Source organism: Mercenaria mercenaria, chromosome 17 (genome assembly GCF_021730395.1).
Source record: "Mercenaria mercenaria strain notata chromosome 17, MADL_Memer_1, whole genome shotgun sequence".
Lineage (NCBI taxonomy): Eukaryota > Metazoa > Mollusca > Bivalvia > Venerida > Veneridae > Mercenaria > Mercenaria mercenaria.
In genome coordinates, this window is record NC_069377.1 from 8468571 (window position 1) to 8490351 (window position 21781).

At 36.0% G+C, this 21781-nt stretch overlaps 1 protein-coding gene across 2 annotated transcripts; it reads right to left on the bottom strand.

Moving 5' to 3' along the window:
• Positions 1–1997: 1997 nt before the first annotated feature.
• On the bottom strand, positions 1998–21541 carry LOC123536993 (thymidylate synthase-like). Of its 2 annotated transcripts, none has more exons than XM_045320524.2 (9): positions 21431–21541; positions 19532–19649; positions 11691–11818; positions 11256–11432; positions 10811–10981; positions 10222–10322; positions 7767–7841; positions 6706–6777; positions 1998–2662 (listed from the first exon to the last, which is right to left on the bottom strand). In XM_045320524.2, exons 2-9 carry the CDS (start codon positions 19627–19629, stop codon positions 2525–2527), a joined length of 960 nt encoding a protein of 319 aa, XP_045176459.2. In that variant the 5' UTR covers positions 19630–19649; positions 21431–21541; the 3' UTR covers positions 1998–2524. The 2 variants fall into 2 exon arrangements, with proteins under 2 accessions (XP_045176459.2, XP_045176460.2); XM_045320525.2 differs by lacking the exon at positions 21431–21541 and adding an exon at positions 20993–21096.
• Positions 21542–21781: the final 240 nt, after the last annotated feature.

A 21781-nucleotide genomic window follows, 5' to 3' on the forward strand; every position in this document is an offset into this window, starting at 1 on the left:
TAAAGGGTTATAGTTACTGAGCAGAAACCTTTACTGTGACCTTGACCTCCTAACCCCTAAAACAACAGAGGTCATCTACAGACCACAGACAAACATCCTATGAAGTTTGAAGATAGTAAGCCAATGGCCGTTAAGTTAGAGCATAAATCATTTTCCTGGTCAGTTTGAACAGGACTACTGAACCCAAAACAATTGGGATCATCTACTGACCACAGGCAATCATTCTATGAAGTTTTGAGGGCTGAAAGCCAAAGCATACATAGTTATTTAGAGGAAACCATTTTCAGTCTCTGTATCATTGTAATTTTGACCATTGACCTATGAACTCCCAAAACAACAGGTGTCATTTACTGACCACAGTCAATCATCCTTAAAGTTTGAGGACTGTAAGCCAAAGTGTTTGGAAGCTATTTCAGTATTGAGATCACTGTGACCTTGACTTTTGGCCTACAGATCTTAAAAACAATTAGGATAATCTACAAAATTTGAAGACTGTAAGCCAATGCATTCTTTAGATATTGAGAAAACCATTAGTCTTAAGATCATTGTCTTTGACCTACTAATCCACTAACTAAAATTTGGGTCATCTATTGAATGCTGGCAATCCTCAAATGAAGACTGTAGGCCAAACCATCCTTCAGTTACCAGCAGAAACTTAGTATTTTCAGTCTAGAGGTCACTGTGACCTTTACCTTTGGCTTATTAACCGAAACAAAATTGGTGTCATCTGAACACAGGCAATCATCGCATGAAATCTGACATTAGTAAGACCAACGAAAACAATTCGATTTGTTTTGAATTACCCAAACTGGCAGTGTTTAAACAGTGCTATATGAATGAAAAAGTGGATTGATATATTCCAAATTGCATGAACAGGTTTTCAGCTTAGTGGACAAACCTCTAACCTATAGACCTAGAAATTGACAGTAGAATCTGTTCCAGCTCCATGTTCATAAACATTCGTCTCGGCAGAGTTTTATAATGAAACTAAAATTAAATGTCAGGCTGACTACTGGTATTTTCAAGTGACTACTGGTAGTCGGTTTTGATTAGAATTAATCTTGAAGTTCTATTAAAATTTCCTATCAAAATTTCAATCTCTAAAACTCCACTAAGACCATGAAAAGTTTTGTGAAAGTGGGACCTGGTACAACCTGCCTACCAATTTAGAGGTTCCGAAGCGTTCTTCAGTTACCAACCAGAAACAGACTTGCAGCTGGATCACCACAACCTTGACCTTTCGACATCAACTGGGGTAATTTGTAGGACATGACCAATCTGCCTAGGAAGTTTGAGGTTCTGTGTAAAACACTAGTTAGAGATCAGAAACCAATTTTCAGCTCAAGGTCACCACAACCTTGACCTTTGGGCAACTAACCTCAAAACTGATAGGGGTCATCTGCTGGTAATGAACAACCTGCCAAATAGTTAGTTATTGTGCCATAGATTCTTCAGTTATCCATCAGAAACTGAGGGACACACCCACTACTATATTTACAGTAAGGAAAGAGTTATCTATTTCGTAAGGTTGCTTTCCCATATATGTGGGATGCGTGAGGATTAATTTAACTTTGCAATATAAATTATTACAGATAGAGAAACCACCATCATTTTTCCCCCCAAGACCAATTACTGAAAAGTGCATAGTAGTACATGCTTGTACACATATTCAACAACAAATCTACCAACTCAATGAAGTCTTTCTGATGTATAACCTCAAAGTAAACCTAAAGACCTTCCTGGCAGTTTTAAGCAACTGTATTTCTTGTGAAATCATGAACATTACAAGGATTACAATGCAGCCCCTGTAAGGGACATTATGTTGCATGCTTCTTGTATACCAAATTGTTTTTACAGTCTTCTGCAAGTGGTGCAGTGTATATAATTGCACAAGCTGGTCTCCAGTTCAAACCTTGCTTCTTCACAAATGCAGAAGAATGATTTAAAAATTTCCAGCTTCCTCAAAAATTATATTTTTAAAAGAAAATAGGAAAGCACAAGTTTGACAGATTTAATCCTCCATTTTGCTAGCACTTAACTGCTCTTATAATAAAGTTCATAAAAATATCATAAACAGTACAAACACATTATAAATCCCCCCTCATCTCTTTTAATCATGCGTGACAGAAACAGGTAAGAGACAGCTACGAAACTCGTACACATTTAGTATACCACTTTACACATATTTTTACCTTCTTTCCCCTAACTTTTTTGCTCTAATTAACTTGCAACAACTTTGATCCAAAGTCTTATCACAGTCACAAAACACAGCCTGATGTGAAATGTTACATAAATTTATGATAAACTTTTATTAACAAACTGGTTCTAATCATAGCTCAGCTAGCTATCAACCATCATTCATCCTTGTGTAAACTGGTCTAGAAATGCAAACTAAATTCAACAGTTACGTTTGCGAGAGAAAACTGTTTATAATATGTGGAGTTGTTGTAAATTTCTAAAACATTTTCACATTTTACCACTTTCTTTAACAAAAAATTGCACATTATGACATACAATGAATATTTTATACAGCCATGTCCATCTGTATTTTTGGGTAAGGTTTGTATCCATCAATTTCAAAATCTTCCATTTTAAAGTCATCAATGTCTGTAACTTCTCTCTTTATCAAAAGTTTAGGGTATGGTCTTGGCTCTCTTTTCAACTGAAATAAAAGTATTGTAAAAATCAAACTTGCAAGCCTGAAACACTGATCATCTAATTTTCATGTTGTAATTTTCATTTTCTGCAAAGATGCATACACAACTGAAATTCAGGTTAGATGACAAAGAAATTCTTAGCCTTGAAAAATTGTAACTGACTTCCAAACAAGATTTCAAGAGATGTACAATATATAAGCAGTGTCTACCTTTCAGGAGCAGTAAAATCAGTTGTCCAACTTACCCAGTTTGTCTCGGGGCTCATACAAGCAGGTAAAATTTCACCATAATTCTGCATAACCATTACACAGACAACAAGGCAGTCTGAAAAACAGCTAAATCCCCCGCCAATGCTATGGAAATTGAAAGGGTAAACCTTTGACCTTTAGCTGTGACCTTTGACCTTGAACTGACATGACTGACTCATGAATTCTGCACAACTTCTTGATGAGGTGATCATTTGACCCAAGTTTCATGAAAATCCTTCAAGGGGTTTAGGAGATACAGAGCTCAAACCTTTGACCTTGAGTTGTGACCTTGACCTTGAGTTGACATGGCTGACTCATGAGTTCTTGATGCGGTGATCATTTGACCCAAGTTTGATGAAAATCCTTCAAGGGGTTTAGAAGATACAGAGTGGACACAAAATGGAAAGCTCAAACCTTTCACCCTAAATTGTGACCTTGACCTTGAGCCGGCATGGCTGACTCATAAGTTCTGCATATCGTTTTGATGAGGTGATCATTTGACCCAAGTTTGATGAAAATCCTTCAAGGGGTTTAGGAGATATAGAGCGGACACTAAATGGAAGGCTCAAACCTTTCACCCTAAGTTGTGGCCTTGACCTTGAGCTGGCATGGCTGACTCATGGGTTCTGCACATCGTCTTGATGAGGTGATCATTTGACCCAAGTTTTATAAAATTCCTTCAAGGGTTTAGGAGATATAGAGCGGACACTAAATGGAAGGCTCAAACCTTTCACTCTAAGTCATGACCTTGACCTTGAGCTGACATGGCTGACTCATGGATTCTGCACATCGTCTTGATGAGGTAATCATTTGACCCAAGTTTTATAAAATTCCTTCAATGGGTTTAGGAGATATAGAGCGGACACAAAATGGAAGGCTCAAACCTTTGACATTGAGTTGTGACCCTGACCTTGAGCTGACAAGGCTGACTCATGGGTTCTGCACATCGTCTTGATGAGGTGATCATTTGAGCCAAGTTTCATAAAAATCCTTCAAGAGGTTTAGGAGATATGGAGCGGACACGAGTGTTACGGACAGACGGACGGACGTTCCTACATATAGATACTTATGTGGCTACTCTTTTGTTCTCTCTATTGTTCTTTTAGCCATGTAAGAGAAAAATAGCCACATAAAAGTCTTACGGAATGAATGACATCAAAGAACAAGAGTGCCAGAATGTCACAATATACGCATGTCACAGCAAATTTCTTTACTCTGGCACCTGTATTTGCAAATGGAATTTTAATTTTGTGGTTGTTTAGTAATCATTGTAAGTCTTTTGTTTTTCTAAGTCCACAAAAAAACTCCTTACCAGGTAGAGATACCTTAAAATACACCTAAAATTTGAAAGTAACATCTATGTTGTACCACAGAAAAGTGGTCTTGTTTTTTCCCTACGGTCAATTATAAAAAAGTTACAATATAAGTTATTTATAGTAACAACTAAGGCAAGGTAATCTTAAAAAAAAAGAAAAAAAAAAAATCCAAAATAAAATTGTAAGTCCACACAAAAATCTTTACCAGGTAGAGATTGGTCAAAATACACCTCATAATTGGATGTAGCATGCATGTTGTACTACAGAAAAGTGGTCTCGATTTTTCCCTACGACTAGTAATGAAAAAGTTACAATATAAGCTATTTATAGTAACAACAAAGGGAAGTAATTCTAACAAGGGAACTGCGCATGACACTTCGTCTCATGATGGTGTATAATTGTGCCAAGTTATATCAAAATCCCTCTATGTATGAAGAAGAAATGCTCCGGACAAGGTTTTCATTCTTGTATCTTTTGACCTCTAAGTTCTTGTATCTGACCTTTGGCCTCTAAGTGTGACCTTGACCTTAGACCTAGGGACCTGGTTCTTGCGCATGACACTCCGTCTCGTGGTGGTGAACATTTGTGCCAAGTTATATCAAAATCCCTCTATGCATGAAGAAGAAATGCTCCGGACAAGGTTTTCATTCTTGTATCCTTTGACCTCTAAGTGTGACCTTGACCTTAGACCTAGGGACCTGGTTCTTGCGCAAGACACTCCGTCTCATGATGATGAACAACTGTGCCAACTTTCATCAAAATCCCTCCATGCATGAAGAAGATATGCTCCGCACAAAGTCATTCTTGAATTTGACCTTTGACCTCTAAGTGTGACCTTGACCTTAGACCTAGGAACCTGGTTCTTGCGCATGACACTCCGTCTCATGATGGTGAACAACTGTGCCAAGTTTCATCAAAATCCCTCCATGCATGTAGAAGATATGCTCCGGACAAAGTCTGTGGACGCCGCCCGCCCACCCACCCACCCGCCATCCCGCCCGCACGCCCGCCAGGGGCGTTCCCATAATACGTCCCGTTTTTCAAACGGGCGTATAAAAAGTACAGTTACCTATTGTTCCTATAGCCACCTAAGTATGCAAATGTGAGCTCGGAAGGACGGAATGACAGACGGACGGAATGACAAACGTTCCTACATATGGATACTTATGTGGCTACTCTTTTGTTCTCTCTATTGTTCTTTTAGCCACGTAAGAGAAAAATAGCCACATAAAAGCCTTAAGGAATGAATGACATCAAAGAACAAGAGCTGTCAGTGGACAGCGCGCTCGACTATTCTCAGTGCTTGATAGTATAATATAAGCAATGAGTAAAACTTTAACATTACAATAAGCATATTCTAAGTCGAAAAGGGGCCATAATTCAGTCAAAATGCTTTATAGAGTTGCCTCCTCCTTTTTACAGACTGGGGTCATGATGGTAAACAAGTATGCAAAATATGAAAGCAATATCTCAATGGACTTTGAAAATATTTGGGGTGGTACGCAAACTTTAACATTTATTCTAAGTCGAAAAGGGGCCATAATTCAGTCAAAATGCTTGATAGAGTTGCCTCCTCCTTTTTACAGACTGGGGTCATGATGGTAAACAAGTATGCAAAATATGAAAGCAATATCTCAATGGACTTTGAAAATATTTGGGGTGGTATGCAAACTTTAACATTTATTCTAAGTCGAAAAGGGCCATAATTCAGTCAAAATGCTTTATAGAGTTGCCTCCTCCTTTTTACAGACAGTGGTCATGATGGTAAACAAGTACGCAAAATATGAAAGCAATATCTCAATGGACTTTGAAAATATTTGGGGTGGTACGCAAACTTTAAGATTTCTTCTAAGTCGAAAAGGGGCCATAATTCAGTCAAAATGCTTGATAGAGTTGCCCCCTCCTTTTTATAGACGGGGGTCATGATGGTAAACAAGTATGCAAAATATGAAAGCAATATCTCAATGGACTTTGAAAATCTTTGGGGTGGTACGCAAACTTTAACATTTGTGTGGCGCTCACGCTCACGCCGACGCAGGGGCGAGTAGGATAGCTCCCCTACTCTTCGAATAGGCGAGCTAAAAAGTACAGTTACCTATTGTTCCTATAGCCACCTACGTATGCAAATGTGAGCTCGGAAGGACGGAAGAACAGTGGTGGGGGATTAACTAGAAAATGGCTCTTGGCAAACAATGAACAAGTAAGTCAAAATCAGATTTTGCCGTCCCTGTGGCTTCTGCAGGTTGGTTTACTTGAAAGGCTGAATGATTAATTGTCTGAAAATCCATCAATCCAATGACAATTGGGTTTGCACCAAGACAAATAGCTGGAAGAAGTAGTGGTTTCTGTGTCCTGCAGGGTAGTAGTTTAAGCCAGCAGTCACTTATAGGGAGTACATACTCGAGAGAGGCCACTTTCAACTTCTCTTTTCCCCTCCAAGAAGCCCAGTGAATCATGCTTACTGATTTTATGTAAATACTATACCTGTTCTTTTAAGGCATCTATATGGTTCACATATACATGTGCATCACCCAGTGTGTGGACAAAATCTCCAGGCTAGAATAAACAATGTTTGAAGAGATATTACAAATATTTACAAGAAGGTCACCAATTACAGTTTCTGTCATTAAAAGAGCGACAGACAAGCTTTCAGTGTCTACTGGGTATATTCCCCCATTATTTCTGGTTTGGGTACTGACTAAACTGACTAAGTATTCTAAAACAATTGTATATTTACACAAATATGCTACTCATATATATGATGCTTTTATTTACATCAAGGAAATGATATTCATTTATAATCCTATTAAAATATATAAAATTCAGTTTTAGTTTAAACAGTAATTAGATAAATATTTCAGTTATGTTTCCACATTTACTAATTATTTTTAGATCTCTGCAGCAGGCTGTCTAGCATACCCTGACAAAAAATTAGGGCTAATTTTAGGGCAATTTGTACAAAAAAATAGGGCTAAAATTAGAAATTTGGTACAATTTTAAGGAAATTTTAGGGCTAAATTTAGGAATTTTCAAATTAAAATATGGACTTTAAAGACCATGTAATGTGCTTACCGTTATGTGATTGGCATAAAAGTAACTCACAAATAGTGCTTTATTTACAGAAAAGATGTCTACCACTGGTAAACTGCTCTGAACTGTGCAAAACTGTTGTTTTTTTTTAATTAGAAGAATTTTTAAACAACATTTAAAACATTTTCTCTTTTTGATCATTGCAAAAAAGTTAAAAAATTAGGAATTTTTGTGAAAAAATAGGGCTTTTTTAGGAATTTCCTTTGATTTTTAAAAAAAAATAGGAATTTTAGCCGAATTGAAAAAAAATAGGAAAAAGTAGGAATTTTAGGGACGCTAGACAGCCTGCTGCAGGTATCATTTATAGCTATTCCATACTTGCAAAACCAGCTCGGATAGACCTTAACAGATTTCAAAAAAAAAATCTGTTGCAATATTTTTATTGTTAAAAGTTGGCAATAATCAAAAGAAATTTTGTTATTAAAATATCATGACTGCAGTACTGAAATACCAACCTTGAGACCAGTGACTTTCGCTATCATATATGTGAGAAGAGAATAACTTGCTATGTTGAATGGAACACCAAGTCCCTGAAATAAATAGTCAAGGTGTTAAAAGCAATAATGAGTCACACAGAATATTCATATTTTAAACTAATTTTGAAGAATTTTAAAGAGTTCAATGTTTTATGCGACATCTACGTGCACCTTATATTTCTTGTAAATAAATGGTGAAAGACCGTTTTTCAAGGTTTCAATTTTATGCAGTGGTAAGCTAACCAAATCATCATGCCTAGACTCCTTAGTCCTTACCAGTATTCACCTATTTAGTTCAAGTAACTAAGCCCTCTCACATGGATCTGAGGTAGAGGACAAATAACCTTTAATAGCTAAACTGTCCGCAGACAATCATCAAGCATATAATGCCCCATAATGTAGTTCTGCACATTTGAATCAAATATTGTTCTACAATGCAGAACTTTTTTAAACAATATTTTTTTAAGAATCAACCTATCCATATGAAATTCAGCTGATAAAAACAGAGATGGCTTTGTGCTTGATTTTTCGGTTAGACATTTGAAAATACTGGTTCTGTGGTCAATTTTCTCAATGGGCTTTATGAGAATTTCACACTTTATGACATTTTTGCTATGGAAAAGTTCCATAATATAGATTTTAATAATGAAACTTTTCAGATTTAGATTTTCTTTTTTTTCAATTATATGGCCCAATAAAATATACAGGTCAATGTGCTTAATTTTTCGTAATTCACCAAATTCATCAATTGCAGTCCTTACATTGCTGCTTTTTTATTTTATAATTTTAAAGTATTAACATCAAGATCTACGAACTGTTAAACTTATTTAAGAATGTGATACATTCTTGGCAACGTTTATGCTACCCCAGGTGTTTTTCTTTTTCCTTCTATAAAAGGGGCCGTTAATAGGCCCCTTCCCCCCAGAAAACTTCTTTTAAATCATGCAGTTTTCCCCAAAACTTGACTTTACATCAGGTTTTTTTTATTCCCCTTTGCCCAAATACCAAGCTATTTTTTTCCAAAATCACAGGCCTGGGCCCCTTACCCTCCGGGTTAAAAAACCCTGTATCCTAATAATGGCTACCAGGCAATATTCTAGGTTTTCCAGATAAATGATGTTAAGCCGTCACTTCCCAATAATCAAACCTACAGAATTACCATGGGATTTTAACCTTTTGTATCATAGCTCGGTGTTTTTCTTAACAAATTTGGTGTAGGTAAATCGTATACACTGAGCGCAGGGTGCGGTAACTAAAAGTGTGCAGGTATTAAATACCCGCATGCTAGTTACCGCTCTGTTAGATAGGAAAGTATGCCAGCATGTATGGGCGTGTCTCTAACAGCAGACAGCGAAGTGCATTTTATTGATTTTCTGCGCTCGCATTGGTTTATTTTAGCTGAGCTTTACACATTTGTAAAGCAAGGATTTTAAGTACTCACTGAACTGCTGTATATGGCAATGTGGAACGCCTACTGAACTACCATATATGGATGGCTATGATACAAAACAGAAAGAACATTAAAACTCTCGGGTAAACGATTTATACTCGGGGGCTATGCCCAGCGTTCGACACTAACGGTGTCCCGGGATCCCGAGGACACCAAAAATCCACAAGGGATCCTAAAGTTCACAATTTCGGTGTTCCGTCGGGACTCTTGATTTTCAGATAAAATATGATTCTAAAAAAATTAAATTCCCCAGTCTTGTTCGCTCAAACATCGGTCTTTTGCTAAGCGTAAACAGAGACCGCAATTTTACGTTGTTTATTATATGCTATATAAGCGTAAATACCGAGGTGTATCGAGTGTTCAAAGTAAACCGTTAAACGCAATATCTTGGCCAATACCAAAGCGAATAAAGCCGATGTATCCAAATGAAAAATCTGGACGGTGTTAAGGTAAGTTTTTCACCATAAATTTCGCGATTTGTATAGGAACACTGTTTTTTGCCTTGTCTATCGTTATTCCGAGGTTAATTCATTTCAAACTAATTATGTGGAGGTTTTTGGATGGTGTGAGCGAACCAATCGCTAAAAAGCCAAAAACTAAGCTATTGTTGTCATTGATGTAAAATGGAAATAAAGTGGAAATAAAATACATGTAGTACTGTAAACAGTTGTGTTTGTTAGATTTTAGTTTTTTCATGTTCTTACCACATTTTGTTATCAGGGACTCCTAATTTTCAGCAGGGATTCCTAAATTTCCCAGCAGGTATTCCTTCGGGATACCTGGCAAAAAAGTTAGTGTCGAACGCTGTATGCCCCCTCGTACAAATCGTTTACCCTCGAGTTTCAATGCTCTTTCTATTACTTAACCTCCCAGCTGAAAGTCTTAAACTCTACCTGTTGCGCTACTTCTAACCAAGCGGGGTTAAAGCACTTTAAACATACCATTTAACAGATGTTTGTCTCAAAATGAAGAAAGAAGAAATACCATATCTGCAGATCTTTGATACAGCTGACAAGACAGTTCACCATTACAAACATAAAACTGTACAAATGAATGACATGGTGGTAGAGCCATCTTGTCTAAATCTGAAAATGAATTTCTGTCCTGTGTAAGAACCAATGTCAAAAAAAAAATATATTTCATTGTTAAACACACTTTATTTTTGAACATTTTTTAACATATTTCACATTCAAACATATTTAACAAATAAAAAAAAAGACAGAAGAGAAAGGACTACAATCAAAGACTCAACTTTAAAGTACTTATCTCAAAAGATGTAAGTTATTGCCACTACTAGATGCCATATTTATATCAAATCAAATGCCAACAATCTTGGTAAAAGTCTCCAGCTAAGTTTGAAATACTTTGAAATCATTAATATTCATTGGGGACTAATTTTTGTGGATTTCGAGCTTGGGTCAATCCACAAAATTAAATACCAATGAACACATAAAATTCCTTTTATTTTATATCTTTACAATTTAAAATCCATGAATTCAAAGCCCCATAAAACTTCTTTTTAGGATAAATTCACGAAAATTTGTGGCCACCAAATTAAATGATTTTACAGTACCAAGAGGATTCCATGCAGACATGATAATTCTACGGTCATCTGGATTGGTCTTTATTTTATGTATCACATCCTTTAGTTGATCAACACCCTGACCCTTGTAGTCAGTATGCATGTCTTTATATTCCGCACCAAAATGTCTCCACTGGAATCCATACACTGGACCAAGGTCGCCTGTGAAGAAAAAAGTAGTGTTGAAATAGTAAATTTTAAAACTGCACTGCACCAGTTTCTTTCACGATTTAACTAAAACACTGAAAACGGAACATTGGAACCCAAATCAATGACATCACAAATAATGTGCAACCATATTTTCCACAAAATAAACAAACACTTAAATGTAATTTTTCTCATACTGGTGTGCAGATATTTCAGCAAAGATTTTTTTTTTTTTGCTGTAGGACTAATTAACGATAAGATGCGGTTACAAAACATATTAAATTTTTACCTTCTTCTCTGTGACCAAGTCCTATCCCTGAGAGAAATTCTTTTGAGCCATTAGCATCCCAGATGTGAACATTTTTCTCTTTTAGAACATTGGCATTTGTGCACCCCTGAACAAACCACAGCAACTCCTCAGCTACACCTCGCCAGAAAACACGTTTTGTAGTCAACAGTGGAAATTCTGAAAAAAAAAGAGTTTGCTATTATATTTTGTTGCTTTATTTTTTACATACCTGCATAGACTACAACTTTCACAAAGGGAATAATTTCCAAAATTATCCAGACAGATTAATAAATTTGAAATATGACTTTAAATGTCTGATCCCAGTTGGAAAGGCAAATGCCTCTGTTCGACACTTGATCAAGCACTTTCAAATTTCTTAGTTTTCTACGCTGTCACTTTACTAAGCTATTAACTGCAACCAAAACTTTTACTTACCATCCCGGAGATTGTATTTCATCTGCATACCAAATATAGACAGAGTATCTGTGCCTGTCCTATTATTTTTTCTCACTCCGCAGTCAATTATCTCCTGTATTGCATCTAGGTAGTTGTATTCTGAATGCCTGTAACAACATCATATTGTTACGTTGTAAATATTTCACAGTCTGGGGTGTTGCTTCAACAATTAATATTACAGATTACTTCAGTAATTTCTAACCGGAGGTACTTTTGAATAATAAACTTTATGAGACATACTCGAAAATTAGGTCAAGCGGTTGTCAGTTTTAACTATTTTTTCACCAATTTCCAAATTTTGTTCAGACATAGTTTTTTCTGTGAAGCTTAAAGTCTGATCCATCTACAATACTAATAGCCTTCTTGACACTCTTTTATTTAGTCCATAATTATGCTTTCACTCCAAAGATCAGTCATTTGGAAAAATGAAAAGCTCATTTCTTCAGACATCTTGAGATAAAGGAAAACCATCTGACTCAAGTAAGAACTAGAAGATGCTTTTGTAGAAAAGTGCATGTCTCCCCCACTATATAGTCATACAGGCAAGAAGTCAATAGGGGACAAGAGTGAAAGTCAAAGAGACAGTGATGGTTGGCTGCAATAGGGATCATCTACTTGGCATATCCAATCATCCCACTAAGTTTCAACATTTGGGGCCTGGCGGTTCTAAAGTTATGAATTGGAAACGGCTTTCCATGTTCTGGCCCCTATGGCTTTGACCTTAGATCAAGTGACCCCAAAATCAGTAGGGGTCATCTACTCTGCATGCCCAATCATCCTAATAAGTTTCAACATTCTGAGTCAAGTGATTCTCAAATTACTGATTGATAATGGTTTTCCATGTTCAGGCCCCTTTGACCTTGACCTGTAAGAGTGACCCCAAAACCAATAGGGGTCATCTACTCTGTAAGTCCTTTCATCCTATGAAGTTTGAACGTTCTAGGTCAAATGGTTCTCAAGTTATTGACCAGAAATGGATTTAAATGTTCTGTCCTTGGTGACCTTGACCTTTTAGAGGGACCCCAAAATCAATAGGGGTCATCTACTCTGCATGGCCAATTATCCTATTAAGTTTCAACATTCTGGGTAAAGTGGTTCTCAAGTTATTGATTGGAAAGACTTTTCTATGTTCAGCCCCTGTGACCTTGACCTTTGATGGAGTGACCCCTAAACAATAGGGGTCATCTACTCCATAAGCCCTGCCACTTCAAAGTCGCTTTGAAGTCTGAAGGTTCTAGGTCAAATGGTTCTCGAGTTATTGCCTGGAAATGAATTTCCATGTTCTGTCTACTGTGAAGTTTCAACATTCTGGGTCAAGTGGTTCTGAGGTAATTGATCAGAAATGGTTTTCCATGTTCAGGCCCCTGTGACCTTGATCTTGAACAGTGACCCAAAAATCATTAGGGGTTATCTACTGTGCATGACCAATTATCCTATGAAGTTTCAACATTCTAGGTCAAGTGATTCTCAAGTTATTGACTGGAAATGGTTTTCCATGTTCAGGCCCCTGTGACCTTGACCTTTGATGGAGCGACCCCAAAAACAATAGGGTTCGTCTACTCCATAAGCCCTGCCACCCTATGAAGTCTTAAGGTTCTAGGTCAAATGGTTCTCCAGTTTTTGAACAGAAATGAAGTGTGATGAACAGACGCAAGGACAGGGCAAAAACAATATGTCTCACATATTAAAACTGTAGGAAAAGTACTTTTCAAAATCAATTACTTTTCCTCAATATGCCAAACAAAATATTTGTTGGAGAAACTCATAGTGTATAGACTCTCTGTACGCCCAAACAGAAGTCGCCAAAAACTAGGCGTTCAAAAATCAAAACACAAATTTTTGCTGTCGCTAATGGCTTGGATTTTCTTTGTTTATTTCGTTAATATTGCACAAAGTAAGTGTATTTTTTTTATTTATGTCAGGGTTAGATGCTTACTTTTTTCTAACAATCCTGGCGGGATTCCTCCTTACAAATTCAGCTGTCCCTCCCTGATTTCAGGAATCCCTCCCATTTTCAGTAATTTTTTTCGATTGTTAACACTATTTAAAAAGATTCAATAAACATATATAACCAAAGCAAATACATCTTTCTTTTATTTATATTTATTGAACATAAAGAATCGATACATTAACATTTGTAGTCCTTCAGCCATGAACTTTGAAAATAACGTGGAACCAGTCTACGTACATGTATGTATTCGAGAGTAAACATCCGGACTGTGGTTAGAACAGATGACCAGGGGTGTAAAAAAAAATTTCACTTCACTCGCCGTGCAGGACTAGTAGCCAGTAATATCTACTCGCCCTTAGTGAACAGCCACTCGCCCTAATAACTGACACTTTTAATACTGTCACTTTTATGAAAGGAGTATTATGTACAATAGTATTATTTCCCGAAAAATATTTATTTTGAAAAGTGTCTAAAAAATTTGGACACAGTAATCATCGTCCATCCACCCGTGTTGAAAGAGATGGGAAAAAACGTTAAAGATTATCGGTAATTATTCAGTTGATAAACTAAGTAATTGACCTTGTTTTCATGATCAATTTACACCCCCTCAAAGTAGAGCTAAAAGAAGTGTGTCAGTATCTTGACATCTGAAGTGGAGATCAAAGCGGTATTTTTGCTCGAGATTGTCATGGCATTACGTCATGTTTTCGCACCATGTGACACATCACTGTCTGATCGTACCGCATTGGTTCTTAAAATTGCTGAGAAATAGAAATCAATAAAAAGTTTCTTCTTTAATTTGTTATCAAAAGCGAATGTGCTATATCCCGTATAAAAGGTAAATGTCTCAAACGATAGTTACTATAGTGGATATTCTACCTCTGTGACCTATTTGCCCTCAAGGAATTTACATTACTGTTTGACAAAAAAAACTTAAATTGTTGGTCAAAAAATACATGTACAAAGATTCATTTAAAACTTATTAAAAACAGCAATGACATCACATTGCTTTATTTTAAAATCGCATTTTTATTTACGTTCACGAGGTCACGTAACCTATTCTGCCGCACTAACAGAAATCTCATCCGTTTGCCAAAAATCGTTTTACTCCATGTATTGTAATTGCTGCCGCTTTTTCATTATTTAAGATTTTTTTATTCTGTTTTTTGTTCCTTCTGGTCAAAAGTCTGAATTTTATGCCCAGAGTATTCATCATTTATTTACTTTTAGAAAGAAATAAGTAACTAAGATCGCGCTGTTTGAATTTTTACAAATGATTATATGAAAATTCGACCGTTTTTATAGAATTTTGCCTACATTTCTGTCGATATCTTATTAAAATCATTATAGAATTCAAATAGTATTATTTCTCAAGAGGTGTTGAAAACTTGAAGTGAAAATGTTAAAAAATGAATGCACTACGCACGGTTTTTGTGTACGTGTCGATGTAAATTAGATATTTAATACGATAGGTCGCAAGTGCTTGTGGAATGGAAAATTACCGGCATGACGTTTTGATATCTTTATGATTCGCGGGTAAATTCCAGTCAATCCAGGTAGCGACTGAACCATCTCAAAGTTTGTTGACGTTTTGGAGTTGTAATTTCTGAATTTTGGTAAAGTAAGGACGTAAAAAAACCACCCGCCCGATCGGTCGAGTATACAGCGAGGTCCACTCGTCCTACTCAGACTCGTCAATGCGAGCGGGCGAGTGGAATTTTACACCCCTGTGACAGATGTCGACTTCGAAAATCGTTTCAAAGCAAGGTTTTTCTGTCATTTTGGTATTTTTGATAAGTTTTGTTAGCTATAGATATTGAACTGAAAACTTACTGTCCCAACGGGACAGCCAGCTTCCAAGTTCAGGAGGCCCTCCGCTAAAATAGGTGTCCTCGGGATCGCGGGACTGCGTTAAGATCGAACCCTGTATGTATTGTCTAAGAGCTACTGTTTACGTAGATACCAAACACGCCTGATAAAACTCATTATATACTTAATTTCAAGTCAAATCAGTGTTGATATTTGTTCGATTTTGTAATAACAAAACTATCAATTCTTTGAAATATACGTATCTTGAGCTATTGCAAAGAATTAAAACCTTTGCTACTTCGTAGATAATTATCTTACGCATCGATAAATACTAGCATGGCTCTATGGTAACGAATACATTTTCAGGAAAATGTGTTTTTCTGAGACATGTATGCCGATTACACTGTCCCACTATTCGATACATTACTGGCCCACTAATCGCAGTTTTTAAAATCGAGACTGTACGCTTAGTCGAAAAACTGTATACCTATTCAAAACTAGTTTTCATTCTTATATTTCAATGTTTTGACTTTGCTTTATGATAACCAACAGTTAAAATAATATTCAGAACAGTCATGGACAAGTTTAGATGTTATTACTGCAGTTTCGATTCCACTTGTCAAATATGTTAGTGTTTATTAGTAAACATTTATCAAATTGAATTGAGCCGCGCGACCAATTTAATTTGATACATGCGTACTAATAAACTGTTTGAAAATATTTTTAGTAATAATGACTAGATTCTTTTACACTGTTAGGAACATGAGTCACTAACGCATCATTCATGTAATCATTACGTGACACAACTCTGTGTTTGATCCTTTTCAGGCATCTCAGAGATTTGTTCGGACTTAACGATGGGGACTTTATCATTATTCACAGAAGAAACAGTCGGCGTGGTAACTGGTAATTTCAGTTTATTTTAATATTCGGCTCCAAAGCACCGCTGATATCATTCAAAATCAAGCAGATCAAAGCTAGCATCCAAGTTTTTCTCGTTTTCATTCATAATTATTGCAGTATTCGCTACAGAACAAGGCTCCTAGTAATTACATCAGCTGTTCTACATTACTAATTTGAATAAAGCTACCATCGCCTTGGAAGATAGGCGGGACTTATTTTAATTGGACACTGACTCTACCATGTAATCAGATAGACAGTGCGTGTGTCTGTAGGTGGAGCTTAAATTTTTAAACAAAAAATAATTTTAAACACTAAGTATAACACCTTGGGTATAATGGACACAGCCTCTGCATAAAAAAGGCTTTGTTTGTATGCTGCACAATGTTTATGTGAAGTCATTTAGTAAGATATAAGAAAAAGTAAAAAAGATGTGATAGAAAAAACAAAGGTTGCCGAAAAACTTGAACCAAGAAAGCCAACGCTGAAGCCGAGGCGAGTAGAATAGCACCCCTATTCTCCAAATAGTGGAGCTAAAAATACAAAAGAAAAAGTCTTTAAGAAAAACAAAGTGGCCTGTCAAACTGAGCAGATTAAATATATATTTTTCTTGTATGCATACAGATTCTATTTCTTGTCCAAAACAAGGATATCGTTGGTGAAATAGACCAATAAATACTGTCTGACTGTCGCAGTAAAATACAATGCAAAACTTATATTTATTAATTCAGTGAGTACAGTGTATGGCGCTTATCTCAAACACTTTAGCATTTCTTTATTGAATAGGCGTACAGTGTTTTGGCGAATAGTGGAACAGTTTTATATCAAGTTTTGGGACTAGGCGGCCAGTGCATAATTCAGATGCATGTTGGATTAAACAATATTTGAACTATTCAGGATTGTAATGCATATTTGTAGGTATATCGTGTGCATGGACTGATAATGAAACATTCAGAAGCGGTCCTGACACGAACTTCCTTCACAATTCCAAAATAATGGGCATTTTTAGCTTGAATGTTTTGTCTTTTGCTTTGACCATCTGTGTTTTTGGTGAAAATGCGTTTTAATTTCAAGCGTTAATGTCTATTTAACGGCTGTGTGGCAGAGACATTTATCATACACTGAAAAATATATACAAGAATATTTATTTCAAATAGACAGAGAAAAACATAAAAAAATACTTACTCCTGACAGCTTCCAAAAATTTGAAAAACAAAAGTGAACGCCTAGTTTTTGGAGGCTTCCGTTTGGGCTTACAGAGAGTCTATACACTGTGAAACTTATAATAAACTATTTCAGTAATTACTGTTTAGGTTACTATGTTACTTTCTATGTTTTTTTGTTTTAACAATGTTCAATATGCAGCGTTTTTTTTCACCAAAATATTCGGCGAAATTCGGCCCCATTTCCCCCTCAAAATAGTATGTTTTTTTTCCCCTTTCCGATGGCTAAAATTCCCCTCTGAAAATAAAAATAATTTGCCAATCAATTAAATCATAATTCACTAGATCTAGTTTATCTTATTTATTTTCATATAGAAAACAGTTCACCAGGGTTTCTCGCGTTTTGTTTACATCGACACTGGTTGGAGTAACTTCCCTTGATAAATCAGAATCATCGAAGCGCTTTATTATTCTGCACAACAACGCTGTTGAATGTTAGTCTGTAAATGATTTGCATTCTATTTGTTTGGCCAGGTAGTGTTGAGTTTTCCATCCTCTAGTCAGTCAAGGTTTGATTTTATGCTTTGGGAAGGGACTAGTCCAATGCATACATTTTTTTTACAGTTTGTTTTTTATTGTAACATGTCAAATATAACAGTGACTGCAAATGTCAGATTTTGACAGTAATAAAAAAACAGCCACTCGACGACTTGTTTAGGAAGGGACCTAATGTCTGTTGTAAATTTTGATAGTCTTATGGATGTCTTATCCTCCACATTTGAAAAATTTATTTGGTTATCTGGTATTGATATGCTACATTGTGTTATATCAGTGTACGAAATTCAGATTTGAATCCAATAGCCCGTTCGGGCTACCAGATTAAAAATTTTCCAAGCCCGACATCAATTTCACTAGCCCGAACTTTAACACCTTAAAATACATAATTTTTGCACCATATAACATTTTGTTTTACAGACATCTCTATGCATGTTTGAAGTAATAAAAAAGACATACAGTACATGTTTGCCATGTTTTTGAAAACTTTTAACTCGAAATACTCCAGTCCAGATCATCATCGTCAGAGTCCAAAAGCATCGGACATGACACTCCTTGCCAAATCGAAATCTAAACTGTTATGCCCGATTTTTTAGGATCAGCACTCGCCAATTACTGCAACTCGGACTGTTGACAATTTGTAAGATGTAATACCGAGTGCTGAATACACATTACACACACGCTGATAGCATAATTTAAGCTCCTCCTACTGCAGGTACTTGTGAGATTTTCGCGAGAAGTGTGAAAGCTAATCAAATTATCCGTTACGCTAGAGGTGATTGTATTCAGCCAATTAGAGCTGCGGTTACGTCTTTGGCACTGTGTTTGATTGTCAACAAGTAAGAGTGCAAAAACCAATAATTCCAAAAGCGTTTCTCAGTCTGGAAAATCACGATGCAGTACTCGTTTAATTAGCATGTTTTTTTTTAAACAAATGAGGAAAATTCGGTAGCCCAGTCGGGCTTGTACCTGTGGAAAATCGGTAGCCCGAGCTGAAATTTGGTAGCCACGGGCTGTCGGACTACCGTGAATTTCGAACACTGTTATATGTCATGTCACATGCTCTTATGGGCCCTGAATTTTATCAATAAATTTGAAACTATAAGTTTATTTTAACACAAATGAAAATTCCCCTTTTCTTAGTTTTACGTCATATTTTTCCCCCTCCAAAGGGCACCGACCCCCTTCCCCCAAAACTGAAAAAAAACACTGATATGCAACAGTTAAACAAACTTAACTGCTGTAAAATCTTCTAACTTCACAAGCATAAGATTTCGTTGTTTTGACTATTTTGTGGGGACAAAAATTTGCAGGTTTCAAATTGTACAACAAACAGAAAACTTGCCAATTTGTCAAGATTTAATTTCGTGGAATGACAAAACCATGAAATCCACAAAAATTTAGTTCTCCACAAATATTATTTCATAGTAACATTAACTTACCTTTTACATCTTGAAGGTTTCCCATTCATCTCTGAAGTTCCATTTTGTATAATCTGAGATGCAGCATCACCCATTCTTCCATTAGTATCTACAGACATCTTTCTATCAGAGATTAAACCTGTAAACAGATAAAAGCTTTAACTGGATGTAAATTTTCAAAGGCAAACTGAATAGTTACATGTGGACAACGATGAACCTGTATCACTCACCTGAATACATGTGGAAGTTAGTTACTCAAATTTCTAATGAATTTCTGTTCTATTAAGTGAAAATATAGCTACCTTTACATATATAGCCTAGGGAAATGGCGTAAAACAAGCAGATTTACTGAACGGGATCTCCCGTCGAACAGGATAAATATTTTACCAGGGTTGCCACTGTTGAGAAAATGAAATTCCCTGACTAAACCGTACTTTTCATTTTTCACTGACCAATACCACCATAGTTTTTGGCTTAGTGATTATCAAGATGACCAATCTGTGCAAATTTGTATCGAATCAAAGAATAAAATTAAGAAACCTCTATATGGCTGAAAGGGCCAAAATAAATTAGCCCCTTTTAGGAGCAGTAACTCTAAAACCCATGATGGAATCTAGCAGGTTTTCGAAAGGAACCAAGATCTTGTTGTGACTGAAGTTGTGTGGAAGTGTGGTAAAATTCAAATGTAAAATGTCATTTCTATCATGTTCACTATGTAAAAGTTAACAAATTTGGCTCTTTAAGGGGTCAATCAGGGGCCTTAGCTCCAGAACCTCTGATTGGATCTGACAGATTCATCATGGAATCGAAGATCTATGGTCGTTAATTAATGACATTTACAAGTCTTTCTCAAATCAAACCATAAATGAAGTCTCTATACAATTGCAAACGACAAAATAGCAGATTTTGGCCCTTTAAGTTTAAGGGGCCGTAACTCTGGAACCCATGATGGGATCTGGCCATGCAATTTTCGAAAGGGACTCAGATATTATGCCAATACAAGATGTGTGCAAGTCTGATTAAAACTGATAGCAAAATGTAGTCAAGATAGCAACAACAACCACTTTATTTTTATTTTTTTTGAGGGGAGCGGGGGTGGTGGTGTTTGATTACAACTCTTATATGTGTATGAAAGACAAATCAATTGTGCTTTTTGAACATAAAATTTACTGATAAAGTTTTATTGGGTGTTAGAAGTAATGTCCAAGATTTTGACACAAATTTTTCAGCAAAAGTGACCGCAACTAATTGCGTATCTTTGTCCCACATGTATATGTAATTGATTTATTTTAACAACTTATTTATTTGTTACAAAGGAAGATTTCTCTAATTTCTTTAGTTTATGCAGCCATTCAGTAAAAAAAAAATGAAAATGAAATTTTAGCCCTATTCAAAAACATGGTACTTTCACTTTGGAAAACAGTGTATAATTTCCACACTCTATACTTTCCCATCTTAAAAATCATACAGTATTTAGAATACCTTCTATGCAACACAATACGCTAGGTTTAAAAAGCGTTTTTAGAAGTTTAATTTTTTTGGGGGTCATATTGTTTTGAAATTGTATCGGGTGTTTGCAAGAGTTATCTTTCCTGTTGTTGTTGCTACACAAGAAGAAATTGTTGAACAGACAACGAAGAGGGACGAAGGGCAATCACATCATGACAAAGAGAGCTGAAAATGGGGATACATATTGCTTATAATAGTGCTCTCGACTACTTAAACCACTCCACCTTTTCGGACGGGAAAACTACACTACTTGGCCCCACATATCCGAAATGTAATAATCCGAAAATAATAAAAGGTCTCTTTAATCAAGATAGCGGTAAAGTACTCATCAACTGTCAAGTTACAAAAAGGCTGTAATTCTGATTGATATTTATATCTAAGCTTTATTTTATCATTTTCAACGACATTCACCTCTGCAATATATAAATGTAGCAAGCCTTTTCCGTTTGTTTTGTTTATCTTTCCCGCCAAGTAGGCAAAGTCTAATCTTCTATCTAAACTTACTTGATTAGAGAACACCAGACCTAAGATAAGATAAATTTTATTTTGAGCCGACAAGACAACTAACATAGGTGCTCTTGAACCGACTATATGTTAACAAATTTATAAGGAACAATTATAACATCGTAATGTATGGCGTGTACGGCCTTCGTGTACATTTTATCGCATTTATTTTTCAAGAAATATCTTAGTTCCACCAAAATATCGGACGAAAAACATATGAATAGTGATACTTTATCTGCACATAATCTTCTGAAAAAA

Coding starts and splice junctions, on each gene's coding strand:
- LOC123536993 (XM_045320525.2), bottom strand. CDS start 21,059: ATGACCCCCAAAAAAATTAAACTTCTAAAAACGCTTTTTAAACCTAGC. Junction 10,982..11,255: donor ACTTGGTCACAGAGAAGAAG/GTAAAAATTTAA, acceptor TTTTCTTCACAG/GCGACCTTGGTCCAGTGTAT. Junction 2,663..6,705: donor TAGATGCCTTAAAAGAACAG/GTATAGTATTTA, acceptor CTTTTATTTCAG/TTGAAAAGAGAGCCAAGACC.